The sequence below is a fragment of the Sparus aurata genome, chromosome 13 (genome assembly GCF_900880675.1).
Source record: "Sparus aurata chromosome 13, fSpaAur1.1, whole genome shotgun sequence".
NCBI lineage: Eukaryota > Metazoa > Chordata > Actinopteri > Spariformes > Sparidae > Sparus > Sparus aurata.
Window position 1 is genome coordinate 2514946 of NC_044199.1, and position 14015 is coordinate 2528960.

A 14015-nucleotide genomic window follows, 5' to 3' on the forward strand; every position below is an offset into this window, starting at 1 on the left:
TGTGTCTCTCTGTGACACGGTTACATCTGTCGGTTGATTGGGATCGTTATCTGATGGGAAACTACCGTTTGGACGCGAGACGGCGGCGAGTGACAGCGTCTTCCGCAGCCGTTATCAAAACACAGCGACTTCCGGTTCTTCAAAATAAAAGACCCTGTAAACCCTTATAATTTGTTTTTTTAATTTTATTTTGTATTACTCTCTTATATATTTTACCATTAGCTCATACTTTGGCATAACATGATATTTAGAGTCACAATATCAGTATCTTGTTTTTATTCTATTTCATTTCCCTCTTTCTACATGTCCTGACCTCACTCACACCCACCAACACCAATCCTGAACTCTAATCATATCATCAAATATAATCAATGATCACAGTAATTGTGATTGTTTGTTGTATATACATTTGCCCATCCAGTCTACGTTTATGTCTTGTTTTCCTGTTGTTGTTGTTGTTGTTGTTGTTGTTGTGTCATTTTTTCAGTTTGGCTTCTGTGTTGTTATACTTTTGTTACACCATTTCAATAAACAGTATAACAAGTACAAGAAGAAGTGAATTATACATATATTAACATGCATGTATTGTGCATACTGAATACTAACAGTCGGCAGATTATTTGCCTTGCTGATTTTCGAGCCGATATTCCTACCTAGTTTTCATTTATCGATTCCACTTTTGTTTATTTTTTTTTAATTTGATTGCTAATAAAATAAAGACATTTACAATTTTGCTACTTTGGCTCTGATGCAGCATGTAATCTGCAAAGTAATTAGTAACTAAAGTTATCAAAACATTTAGTGGAGTAAAGCTCCAAGTATTTGCTTCCAAAATGTAGTGAAGTGGAAATACCAAGTAATCAAGTAAAATGAAAGTACCTCAAAATTGTACTTAAGAAAATGTACTAACATGCCATTGTTGTCTATAATACTGTTACTATTATTGTGGTACAATAATAACAATGATAATAATAATGGTAGTATTAGTATCTTCAATAATGTCTTCAATGCCTTTAATGTTGGGGATTTTTACTCATTTCACAACAACATTACAGAATGAAATCGACCAGGAAATGCTAAGAATGAAGACACAAACACCCAATAAAAACATCCATATATCCATCCATTTTCGTCCGCTTATCCGGGGCCGGGTCGCGGGGGCAGCTGCCTGAGCAGGGACACCCAGACTTCCCTCTCCCCGGACACTTCCTCCAGCTCTTCTGGGAGGATCCCAAGGCGTTCCCAGGCCAGCTGAGTGACAAAGTCACACCAGCGTGTCCTGGGTCTTCCTCGGGGTCTCCTTCCGGCGGGACATGCCAGGAACACCTCCCGAGGGAGGCGTCCCGGGGGCATCCGAAACAGATGCCCGAGCCACCTCAGCTGGCTCCTCTCGATGTGGAGGAGCAGCGGCTCTACTCCGAGCTCCTCCCAGGTGACAGAGCTCCTCACCCTATCTCTAAGGGAGCGCCCTGCCACCCTGCGGAGGAAACTCATTTCAGCCGCTTGTATCCGGGATCTTATTCTTTCGGTCATGACCCAAAGTTCATGGCCATAGTTGAGGGTAGGAACGTAGATTGACTTCACCACGACAGACCGATACAACGACCACATTACTGCGGCCGCTGCACCGATCCGCCTGTCAATCTCATGTTCCATCCTTCCCTCACTCGTGAACAAGACCCCAAGATACTTAAACTCCTCCACTTGAAGCAGGAACTCTCCCCAACCCGGAGGGAGCAAGCCACCTTTTTCCGGGCCTCAGATTTGGAGGTGCTGATTCTCATCCCAGCCGCTTCACACTCGGCTGCAAACCGCCCCAGGACATGCTGGAGGTCCTGGCTCGAAGGAGCCAACAAGACCACATCATCCACGAAAAGCAGAGATAAAATCAAGTGGCTACCAAACCAGGACCCCTCCGGCCCGTGGCTGCGCCTAGAAATTCTGTCCATAAAAATAATGAACAGAACCGGCGACAAAGGGCAGCCCTGCCGGAGTCCAACATGCACCGGGAACAGGTCTGACTTACTGCCGGCAATGCGAACCAAGCTTCTGCTCCGGTCGTACAAGGACTGTACAGCCCTTAACAGAGGGCCTCCGACCCCGTACTCCCGGAGCACCTCCCACAGAATGCCACGAGGGACACGGTCGAATGCTTTCTCCAAGTCCACAAAACACATGTGGACTGGTTGGGCAAACTCCCATGAACCCTTGAGCACCCTGTGGAGGGTGTAGAGCTGGTCCAGTGTTCTGCGGCCCGGACGAAAACCGCATTGTTCCTCCTGAATCCGAGGTTCGACTATCGGCCGAATTCTCCTCTCCAGTACCCTGGAATAGACTTTCCCAGGGAGGCTGAGGAGTGTGATCCCCCGATAGTTGGAACACACCCTCCGGTCCCACTTTTTGAATAGAGGGACCACCACCCCGGTCTGCCAGTCCAGAGGCACTGTCCCCAACTGCCACGCGATGCTGCAGAGATGTGTCAACCAAGACAGCCCCACAACATCCAGAGACTTGAGGTACTCAGGGCGGATCTCATCCACCCCCGATGCTTTGCCACTGAGGAGCTTCCGGACTACCTCAGTGACTTCGGCTTGGGTGATGAATGGGTCAACCTCTGAGTCCCCAGCCTCTGCTTCCTCTATGGAAGGCGTGTCAGTGAGATTGAGGAGATCCTCAAAGTATTCCTTCAACCGCCCGACGATGTCCCCAGTTGAGGTCAACAGCTCCCCACCTCCACTGTAAACAGTGTTGGTGGAGGACTGCTTCCCCCTCCTGAGGCGCCGGATGGTTTGCCAGAATTTCTTCTAGGCCGACCGGTAGTCCTCCTCCATGGCCTCCGCGAACTTTTCCCAGACCTGAGTTTTTACTTCCGCGACTGCCCGTGCTGCCGCACGCTTGGCCTGCCGGTACCCGCCAGCTGCCTCAGGAGTCCCCCAGGCCAACCAGGCTCGATAGGACTCCTTCTTCAGCTTGACAGCATCCCTTACTTCCGGGGTCCACCACCGGGTTTCGGGGATTGCCACCACGACAGGCACCCGAGACCTTACGGCCACAGTTCCGGACAGCCGCGTCAACAATGAAGTGGAGAACATGGTCCATTCGGACTCAATGTCCCCAGCCTCCCTCGGGATCTGGTCAAAGCTCTCCCGGAGGTGGGAGTTAAAGATCTCCCTTACAGAGGTTTCCGCCAGATGTTCCCAGCAGACCCTCACAATACGTTTGGGTCTGCCAGGTCTGTCCAGGTTCCTCCCCTGCCAGCGGATCCGACTCACCACCAGGTGGTGATCAGTTGACAGCTCAGCCCCTCTCTTCACCCAAGTGTCCAAGACATATGGCCAGAGGTCAGATGACACGACCACAAAGTGAATCATTGACCTCCGGCCTAGGGTGTCCTGGTGCCACGTGCACATATGGACACCCTTATGCTTGAACATGGTGTTTGTTATGGACAAACTGTGACTAGCACAGAAGTCCAGTAACAAAACACCACTCGGGTTCAGATTGGGGAGCCCGTTCCTCCCCATCACACCCCTCCAGGTAACACTGTCGCTGCCCACGTGGGCGTTGAAGTCCCCCAGTAGAACGACGGAGTCCCCGGTTGGAGCACTCTCCAGTACCCCTCCCAGGGACTCCAAGAAGGCCGGGTACTCTGCACTGCTGTTCGGCCCATAAGCCGAGACAACGGTGAGAGTCCTATCCCTGACCCGAAGGCGCAGGGAAGCGACCCTCTCGTTTACTGGGGTAAACTCCAACACATGGCGGCTGAGCTGGGGAGCTATAAGCAAGCCCACACCAGCTCGCCGCCTTTCACCGCAGGCAACTCCAGAATAGGAGAGAGTCCAGCCTCTCTCAAGGAGTTGGGTTCCAGAGCCCAGACTGTGCGTGGAGGTGAGCCCGACTATCTCTAGCCGGTACCGCTCAGCCTCCCACACTAGCTCAGGCTCTTTCCCCCCTAGCGAGGTGACATTCCATGTCCCCATGGCTAGAGTCACCGCCTGAGGATTGGGTCGCCGGGGCCCCCGCCCACGACTGCCACCCAAATCACACTGCACCGGCCCCTTCTGAACTCTCCTGCGGGTGTTGAGCCTACTGGAGGGCGAGCCCACTTCACTAGTTCATGCTGCGCCCAGCCGGGTCCTGTGGGCAAAGACCCGGCCAATAAAAACACATGATATAAAATAAAATAGAAATAGAATAAGTAGACTCAAGATAATGACACAAAAGAAAAACTGAAAGGGATAGTTGATTTTGAAATATAATTTTCAATCATGTATGCATTTAATGAACCATTATCTTGTGTAACATTAAAGGAGACATATTGTGATATGATTTTAAGGTTTATGATTTAATTTTGGGTTACTTCTGGAAAAGCTTTACATGTTTTAATGCCTCTCATGCTGACCGGTGCTGCAGCTCTCTGTCTGAAAGTGTCTGAGGTCCACAGCAGCTGTAACTTCATCATTACTGTAAAAATGCATTTGTCTTCATGCTGGGAAGATGTCTGATCTTCTGATGGGCCAGATCAGGGGGACATGGCAGGTGTTCGAATCTGCATTCCTGGATGGCAGCCATCACCACATTGGACTGACATTTTTCAGTCATATTTTATAACTCATCTCCTTCTACCTCGGCAGTGAACTTGTCAATCAACTTTGATGAAATGTCAGTGTTTGCATGTAGTTTCAGCCTCAGCTCTTTTGTGGTTTTTGAGCATTTCTGAATAATTTAAATATCTGATAAAAGCTAAAATTAATCTGCATTTCCATGTGTAATGTACACGAAACAGGAAACCACAGTGTGTTCACACAAAAAACCCCAATATCCATCGCCCTGGAAACGAGCTGAGATGAGCTGATTGGCGAATGAGACGTCAGAGATCAAATGGTTAAATGTCAAATGTTAAAGGTTTGGCGCATATATGGGGGTCGGGTGCTTATTCCTGATGAAATTATTAATATTGCGGATGTGGTAGTGGGAGGAAGATGACTGACTAATGTGTCTGTGTTCTAAGGAAACATTACAAAACCTAAGTCAGCATTGTGTATTTTGCCATTGCAGGCATTTTGTGTTCCTTTCTGTGAATTTGGAGGGTTAGTATCTCCCAGTAGTGCAGTACTTAAAATATCAGAATGTCTTTGATTATTCAATGAAGATTAGAAAACGTGCCCGGGTGCTGTCGTACACACTAGATGTACCTTCTCAATCATTATTTTTGACACGGTTTCCTCTGACAGGAAACAAAAACCCGCAAAACTCATCTTTGGAGGAGCACACACAGAAAGCGACACGCACAGGCCTTTATCACATCATGACCCACTTATCATGCACAGAATACATTGCATTCTTAGTTCTTGTTAAAAGTGTAGAAATAATGATTGACTGATAATTTCCACATAACATACATGTCCAAATATTCAGAAAAGAACACCAACCAAGCATTTATAGCAGCATGCTGAGGATGAATTGAGCCTCACAGCCTAAAGAAAGAAGCTGCTCTTCCACTAAAACAAAGTCTATTTTGTTCCTCGTATTTTCTTTAATTTCTAGGAATCATCTTTTTAATGCCCCATAGGGATCTGAATATTAACTATATGACTGCTTACGACCGTGGCTGCTTCTCATGGGAAGTAAAGTGACACAGTTTCATGCAATGTCTCTGCTAACTGGCCGTAATCGGGGCAACATGTTGTTCATTCATGTGCTGGTGGAAACATCCAATATCTTGAAATTTCAAATTTGACAGTTTTCTCTCTAACAACTATCCTCGAAATAGACAGTCAGTTATCCTCGTGACTCAGATAATGTTGTAACACACTGTGACTTTATTATCTGCTACAAGCTAAATTTGCAAAACCGATTTTTATCTGCATCGGCCTGCAAGACATTTTCCACAGATGTTATCCATCTGTTAGTCGTAAGTCGGTTGTTGGGGCAACAAACATGTCCGCACTCTTGTGCAGGCATAATTTTCACTGTTGGAGGCTTCAGTCTGTCGTGGAGGATAAATAACATAAAGGTGAATAACTTCTAAATGGACTCACGTAACATTTCCAAATCTGTACAGAAAGCCATACACAAACACACATCAGATAACAAAGGTGGTTCGGTCCAATGAGGGGCAACACAGCCACGTTCACTGGGCCCACATGGAGCAATGAACTACAGGCTACAGGTGGTCCAGATCTGGCAGCCATGCCTCATGTGGGTGCCCATGGAATAGGCCTGGATGCAGCCAGCTGTATCCGTCTGTCTGGCCCAGAACCCAGGACCATGTCATGGTTATCTGTGACCCGGTCTCAACCCGACCAGCTTCACTACTTGTGATACCTTCTGCACTTTGCATAAGTCATTCAGTTTGTTCACTTTAAATCTTACATTTCTGAAAGATAAAAATTTGGTTCTCCAACTTTTGAAAAGAACTTTCATTATAAAATATATCAGGAAAGTGTTTTATTTTACATTATACATGGAGTGTGCAGCATGAGGCCCGTCTGTCATATTAATTTACAGCCCAATCAGTTTCCACTGACAGGAAACGACAATCAAGCAGTGAACAAGGAAGTGAACGATACGATGTAGAGAAACTCAGATGTAGACGACCTCGGGCCGAGCTGAAAGCTTCCTATTTTGAAGTTCCACGATGCCGACTCGCCTGCTTTTACTTCTCTGTCTGACTGGACTTGTGTTTGCCAAGAAACCACCAGGTACGAACATTTAAACCTAACAAATCTTTTTTTTATTATCAGAGGCAGGTGTGTGTGTGTGTGTGTGTGTTTCACTCTGCTGGTTTTAATTCAGTTTTCTTCATGAAGCTGTTGGTCCCGTCCCTCTCTTGTCTCTGACAGATGTAGACTGTTACGTGGTGCATATGGAATATGTTCACTGTTCCTGGAACAAGCAGGGGACTCCAGAAGTCAACTACACCTTCCACGGCCGGTTTGTAATAACACAAAACACTTTTTGTAAAGACATCTGAACTAATCAAACTGCTGAGAGAAACATTTGGCATTTCTTTTGAACTAAAACGCTCTTTTGCTTGTTTGTGATTAATCATGTGATCACTTAAGGGACTTCTCTGTAAACTGAAGAGTATTATCTCTTGTGTAACTCTTAGACCCCTTTCAACAAATCTATAGCTCATCATCTGAAGTGCATTTGAGGCTGGACATGACAGATTAAACTCTCCAAAGGATCTAATGTTAATATTATGGAATATTATATTTTGTGTTCTTCTATGCATCAAAACGTCACACATACTGGTTTATGCAGTGGAATTGTGTGACTTGTCTGATGAATCCTGAGCTCCATCAGAGCTGTCTAAAACCGTCTGGTTCATTAGTTAAACGGCACACAATGGGGGTGCGAAGCAATTGTATTTAGTCTTTAAATTAATTATAGCTGTAATTTGGGGGGTAACATGAGCTGAAGCAATCACACTGTAATCTCCCATTCCCTTTAAATCCCTGGTGCACCTGTTGTACCTGGTGCACCTGTTGTACCTGGTGCAGCAGGAACAGGGACTGAGATCACCCAACATGCCAACAGGACCGGTCAGGATCTAATGTTAATACATGTTTTGTGTTCTTCTATGCATCAAAACTTCACACATACTGGTTCATGCAGTGGAATTGTGTGACTTGTCTGATGAATCCTGAGCTCCATCAGAGCTGTCTAAAAAATATATATCCCAACAGTTCAACATAGCAGTTTAATTCTGTTTCCTTTGGAGAGTTTAATCTGTCCTGTCCAGCTTTTAGTTTTGCTGCTTAAATATGCCATGTTATTTGCTGCAGTGAAATTACTGCATGCATGGAAATGTTTTAAATGACTTAAGTCAGAGTGTGCCTCCATTGTGATCTTGCCTATTTAGCTAGCAGGAAAAATACTGCACCGGTTTTTGTTGTTCTGTGGCGCAACTGCTTTCCACTGTCTGTAGTGATAGCATTGCGGACCAACACACCTGAGGTAAGCGCAAGTACCTTTGCTATTTACACAATGTGCCAACTAGCAGAGACACTTGTGCTGCACTGTGCACCAGTTTGGGCCTGACTTGTCATATTGTAATATGTTTAATTCATCATGTCCCCAGGCTAGTGTCATATGTGACCTTTTCTGTGTCAATTCAACAACAACAATTCCAAAATATTCCCGTTGCAGATGACTGAATGATCACTACCACATTTTTAGCTGCATATTTTGCCCTGTGTTTGAACGACTGAATATAATTTCTATACAGGTTCGGATCTGCCCCCTGGCGTGAGTGCACCATGTATCTGTCAGAGAACGGTACAATCACTGGATGTAACCATCTCTATCAGAACATAAACGACAGGTTCGGTTCATTTTACACCATACTGAAACATGGCAGTGACGAATCCAAGAAGCAGCATGAGCTTAGATACAAAGGTAAGCTCATCTGCTGGGGGGCAATATAATATTTAGGTTTTATTTAAAAGAGTAAACTAATTAATGAAGGAGAGGCAGTTTTTGTTTATACCTAACAGTGCAGCATAACTGTAACTTGAAAAAACAATGTTAGCATGTGGCATCACCTTGTCATCACGTTGTATATTCTCTATCATTGAATGTTCTGTTTTGTCTCCAGTCAAGTTATATCCACCAACCAACCTGACTGTCAAGCTTGGATCCGACAGTAACCTGTGGTTCTACTGGAACCAGAGTCATTCAGGCTGTGTGGAGAGTGAAGTACGCTACAGGATCAATAACAAGACCTGGAATGTAGGCAACAAAAAATTTTTATTCAGTAGTTAATAGTTGTTTCTTGTTCATGTTTCCTCACCTTATCTCCTTTCTTGAATCTATTTTAGTCAGATCCTGTCAGTACTGGGATTCAGTACTACTGCATCAACTTGCCCTCCAACAGTTCACTTTATGAGGTTCAGGTCCGGAGCAAATTTGGGAGAAACTGTGCAGAATCTCAGATCTGGAGCGAGTGGAGTCAGCCTGTTGCCTGGGGAGCCAACAACAGCACAGGTAAAAGTGCAACATTGTATTCTGTAAATAAAGCTTATGTACATTAACTTGTAGTTTGTAACTACAGAATGAAGTAAACACTGACTTCTGCTGGCAACCAATAGAAACGTCATCATTACCGAGTTATTGTGAGCTAGAATGCTTTACGGGACTAAACTTTGACCAGATGTGTCTCGTGAGTTATTTCCTAAAGGCTACTTTCTTCAAAATGGCTCTGTGAAAACAGATATAAGCGTTTTAAATTTGTTGTGGCTATTGCAAAAAGATGATGATCCAAACGCAGACACGATCAGAAACATTGTTAAGAAATAAAGAGCGAGCTTTAATAATGTGAACTGTCGACCTAATATTAAAATCCAGACCACAGAAAGGGGAAAAATCCAAAAGACTACAAAAAAATATAAAAACTGAATAAAGTACGAACCAGGATGAAAGTCGGAGGCAGAGAACATGAAGAGCAAACAAACAGACTTAAGCCAAAAAGAAAAAGAGAGAGAACAGAGAATGCAGGACTGATGCAGGGAAACAGACAAACTTACAAAGATTACTTTTGAAACACAGTCTTTAATACAAAGGAACGTATTAAGAAATAAAACACAGGCGCATAAAGAAAAGACTAAGACAGGAAGTGGAAAGTCACAACAAGACACATGAGAATGAATTCTACAAAATAAAACATCTAAATCGTGACAGAACTGGCAGTAATGCATAGTGTTGGTAGAGATACACACTGTTATCTGTTTGTTCCCAAATATAATACATGTTGATAAATCAGCTTTCATGGCTAAAAATGCAATAGAGCCCATTTACAGCCGATCACAGCCGGTGTTGCTACTGATCGTCTGTACAGGACGATTTAACCAGGTGAACTTCATATTCTCTAAAAACACGTGACTGCAGGTCAGTGTTGGAACCCCGTGTGTCGTCATGAAATAAAGATTCTTCTTCTTCATCTTAAAGCATAAATCAAACTATGTGACAGTTTGCAAAACAGAACAACAGTAAAAAAGAACAACATGTTTAATGCCACTAACCTCATTGATTTTTGTGAATGTATGCTTCATTTTGAATTTGACTGACAGACGAATCAAAACCAAAGGACAGCTCGATGTCTGCGTGGACCCCGGTGAGGTACGTGCTGGGCGCTCTCACCCTCATCCTAATGGTCATGATGCTGCTGCACTATGAAAGGTGAGTTGGCACAAACGTCATGTGTAATTCATGGTTGTTAATTTAGTTATCAGCTGTTAGCATCATGCTGCAGACATGTGATATATGTAAAAGGAGAGTAAATGTGAAAGTTGATGGGAATAAAACCCACATTTTGTAAAGATATTGTTACATTTTTGCATCAAAATGATAAAGAATGTCATATATTTTCTTGAATTGGGCACTAACATTATCCCAACGCTCAAACCAGAGAAATCTGTAAGTTTACTCGAGGTTACGAAGTGTTCGATGTGGTCAAATGTTGCTTTAACGTCCTGGAATGCGTCAAAAAGTGAGGAAGGAACAAGACCAAACATTGTGCGAAATATAGTTTGTCCATGAACTTTTCCATCTGAGTCACATCAGCTGTTTCATGATCTCACACTCCTCTTGTTTTGTTTTGATGAGAGACCCCTAGAGGCAGAAATGGACCACTGTTTGTTTAAAGCTCTTTCAGATTATGTCCTCAGGAGATGCTGGTGACATGTGTCATGTAGGAGAGGTCACGTACAGGAAGAATCAAGGACAAAACAAGCACAAGAGTCGAGAACAAACGTGACAAACATGAGCTGTTGTTGATCTGATTGTCTAACAGGTGAAATGTGCCTTCCTCCCATACAGGGTCAGAAACAGACTGATGCCGGTGGTCCTCACGCCGAAATTCAATCAGGTCAGTAGAATCCAGAGCTCTGTGCACAGAACATTTATATTTTTTTTATCTTTCATTTTGGCAAACTGGACATAATTCATTTTCTTTCTTTAAAGGAATGGCCCAGCCTCCCAAAACCTTTTTACCCTGACTACACCGAGCGGGTCTGTCCCGTCCGCGACTACACTCTTGTCTCCCAGTCCAGCAGCGACAGCTCCGACTGCTCCACCTCCTCCGTCACCACCGACCAAACCGACTGCTCCATCCCCATGCCTCTGGACGGGTCAGACCTGTCTACCTCCTGCTCCTCGTCCACCTCCACAGTGTCTGTCTCATCTGAGGGGCCGGAGAAGGTTTCTGTTTAGGAGGCAGCTCGGGCCAGTTGGGTTTTACCAAAGGTTCATAATCAAACAGTGAGTCTTCTCTTTATCAGTGGTCTGTTTCATCACACCAGTGGACCTCGAAGGAAGTTCCTCTCATATATCAGACAAAGGCCATTTAAAACAGTCACTTCCTGTAATCCTTTACAACATCTGCTTTAAGGTTAACAATGACAATACATGTTTCAAAGACATATCAGTTATTAGGAGAGAAAAAACTTACAGACTCACTTATGAGAAGCACATATATTTAAGTCTGCATGAGGAATATAATATCCAATGTTTCTTAAAACTCACTGACTTTATAATTTTTGCAGCTTTATTTTCAGCTTTTATAAGTTTTATTCTTTTGCTTAAATTGGAAACTAGTTTATATTCTGCACTGCGATCTGATCTACAGACTCTGATGCCGTCTAAGTCAAGCCCAAGGTTGAAATACTCACCTCTCTTCAACTGTTCCAGGACAGCATTTCAATAGCTGATCATTGATAACTGACATTGACAAAATAGAATATCCCAATTTGTTGGGCAAAATAACCTTAATAGCATTGTGATGATAGAATAGAATAGAATGCCTTTATTCTCACTGTACACATGTACGATGAGATTAAAAAGCCAACTCCAGTAACAGTGCAAAAAACAGTGTAAAGAATTAACAATATATACAATATAAACATAGGATATGAAGTAATAGTACAAAAAAGGGAGGTAAGGTGCACAGTTCTGAGGAGTATGTACATCTGCAAAATAAATACAGTGCTATATACAGTCTTAAGTATATTTAACATTATATATATATATATTGCCCATTTTGGTATGGAATATTGCACATTGTATGGTATTGCACAGTAGGTAAGGTTTTTAACAGTGTTTATTTGAGATGTGACTTTATATATTAACAGTACTGACGAATAACACAATACATAATCTAGGTGCCTATAGGTAAGTAGCCTTTAGTTTTACCATGATTGATCATGACCTGGATGACTGAGAACTTTATAATATCTATATATATAACATCTAAGAAGGCAGCGTTCATTGTTCTCAGGTTGTTTCTAATTCATGTTTTCTGAGTTTATGTTTTCATCCGTTCATTTGTCTGTTTGTGTACGAGACAAACTGCTGAACGGGTTTCCACAAAACTTGGGTGGCGAATGAATCTCAGACCAGAATTTAACTTTTGGATGAATCCTGGATTGTTTTTTTTTTCTGACTTTCTTAAAGGAGAACTTCGGTCGATTTAAACATGCAGCTTCATTGCTCAAGCTACCCTTGACTTGCCAGTACCGAAGACGCGAACAAATTTGGTCCAGCCATTACAGAGCTCCGTGAACGGAGACTTAGCATTGACAGCTAACAGCATGGGGTCAGAACTTTACACTGTGTTTTAAGCATCTTAACATGCTCCACATCTCACACCAAAAGTTATGCAACATCAGCAGACACCTTAGCACACAGCACTGTAGCGTGTATGACTCAAAATGAATAAAAAAGTAGTTAAAATAGTGTGTTTGTGCAAGGCTACTTACTTGTTTGTTGACATCCGTGTCGTCCGGTAGCTAAACCAAACTAGCCAATCCGTCGAGCGTGCACTTACTCCCTCACTGGCGGAGACGGAAACGTATTCCAGCATTTTCGTGTACATGTTCATAATGTCCATGTTACAGCCTGTCATGAGCCATGAGCCTTACAATAGCCTGTTAAGCCTGTTAAGTGCACACTCGATGGATATGCTAGTTTGGTCTAGCTACCGGAACACACGGATGTCAACAAACAAGTAAGTAGCTGCTTGCACAAACACACTATTTTAACTACTTTTTTATTCATTTTGAGTCATACACGCTACAGTGCTGTGTGCTAAGGTGTCTGCTGATGTTGCATAACTTTTGGTGTGAGATGTGGAGCATGTTAAGTCGCTTAAAACACAGTGTAAAGTTCTGACCCCAAGCTGTTAGCGTTCAATGCTAAGTCTCCGTTCACGGAGCTCTGTAATGGTTGGACCAAATGTGTTCACGTCTTCGGTACTGGCAAGTCAAGGGTAGCTTGAGCAATGAAGCTGCATGTTTAAATCGACCAAAGTTCTCCTTTAACGTTGTCAGATCAGGGCGTTTTTTAATGTTGACGTTAATTTCACATGGTTTAATGCGTGTCGATGAAAAACAATCTGGCGTATTGAGGTGGCTGGTATCCATGGATGAGTATATACTGAAACACATCCAAATAAAAACACAAATATAGCTGAAATAAATGTGTTGCGTTTGAATTTTTGATTCTGCTTGATTGAATTAAAGGGGATTCTCGGGTCTTGGCGGAGGTATGCACTCTACTGAGTACTAATATAGTAGTATCAATATGTGATTGATCTACAAAGTATTTCTGAATAATGTATAATGCATCAATAAAGCTATTAGTAACTATTTATAGTGACACCACAACTGATAACCTGACACCCAGATGATCTGATATGTTCATATCAATATTTACATCACAATTTGTGCATCATATTCCTTTAATTTTGAATGTCTTACTGTATTTGAATGTACTTTCTTTCAAATGTGGTCGTTTTTATACTTGTATTTTAAGTTGTTTGTGTCCAGCATCTGTATCTCAGCTGTTCCTGTGTACTTAATAAATAAATAAATAAATTGTATCTTGTTAAAAGTATAGAAATTATGATTTATTGATGATTTCCACATAACATACTACATTTATGGCAGCATGCTGAGGATGAATTGAGCCTCACAGCCTGAAGAAAGAAGCTGTTCTTCCACTAAAACAAAGTC

The 14015-nt window shown here is 43.0% G+C and overlaps 1 protein-coding gene across 1 annotated transcript; it reads left to right on the forward strand.

Annotated features, from left to right (window-relative positions):
- Positions 1 to 6562: 6562 nt before the first annotated feature.
- Positions 6563 to 12250, forward strand: LOC115594153 (cytokine receptor common subunit gamma-like). Its single transcript, XM_030437983.1, has 8 exons — positions 6563 to 6704; positions 6846 to 6936; positions 8237 to 8406; positions 8606 to 8739; positions 8829 to 8994; positions 10077 to 10185; positions 10825 to 10873; positions 10969 to 12250. Exons 1-8 carry the CDS (start codon positions 6641 to 6643, stop codon positions 11215 to 11217), a joined length of 1032 nt encoding a protein of 343 aa, XP_030293843.1. The 5' UTR covers positions 6563 to 6640; the 3' UTR covers positions 11218 to 12250.
- The last annotated feature ends 1765 nt before the right edge of the window (positions 12251 to 14015 follow it).

What these genes read in the sequence shown, in the direction of transcription:
- LOC115594153 (XM_030437983.1), top strand. Translation starts at nt 6,641, where the DNA reads ATGCCGACTCGCCTGCTTTTACTTCTCTGTCTGACTGGACTTGTGTTT. An exon ending in AACTACACCTTCCACGGCCG is followed by an intron (nt 6,937 to 8,236) that starts GTTTGTAATAAC and finishes ATTTCTATACAG; the next exon opens with GTTCGGATCTGCCCCCTGGC. An exon ending in GGGAGCCAACAACAGCACAG is followed by an intron (nt 8,995 to 10,076) that starts GTAAAAGTGCAA and finishes TTTGACTGACAG; the next exon opens with ACGAATCAAAACCAAAGGAC.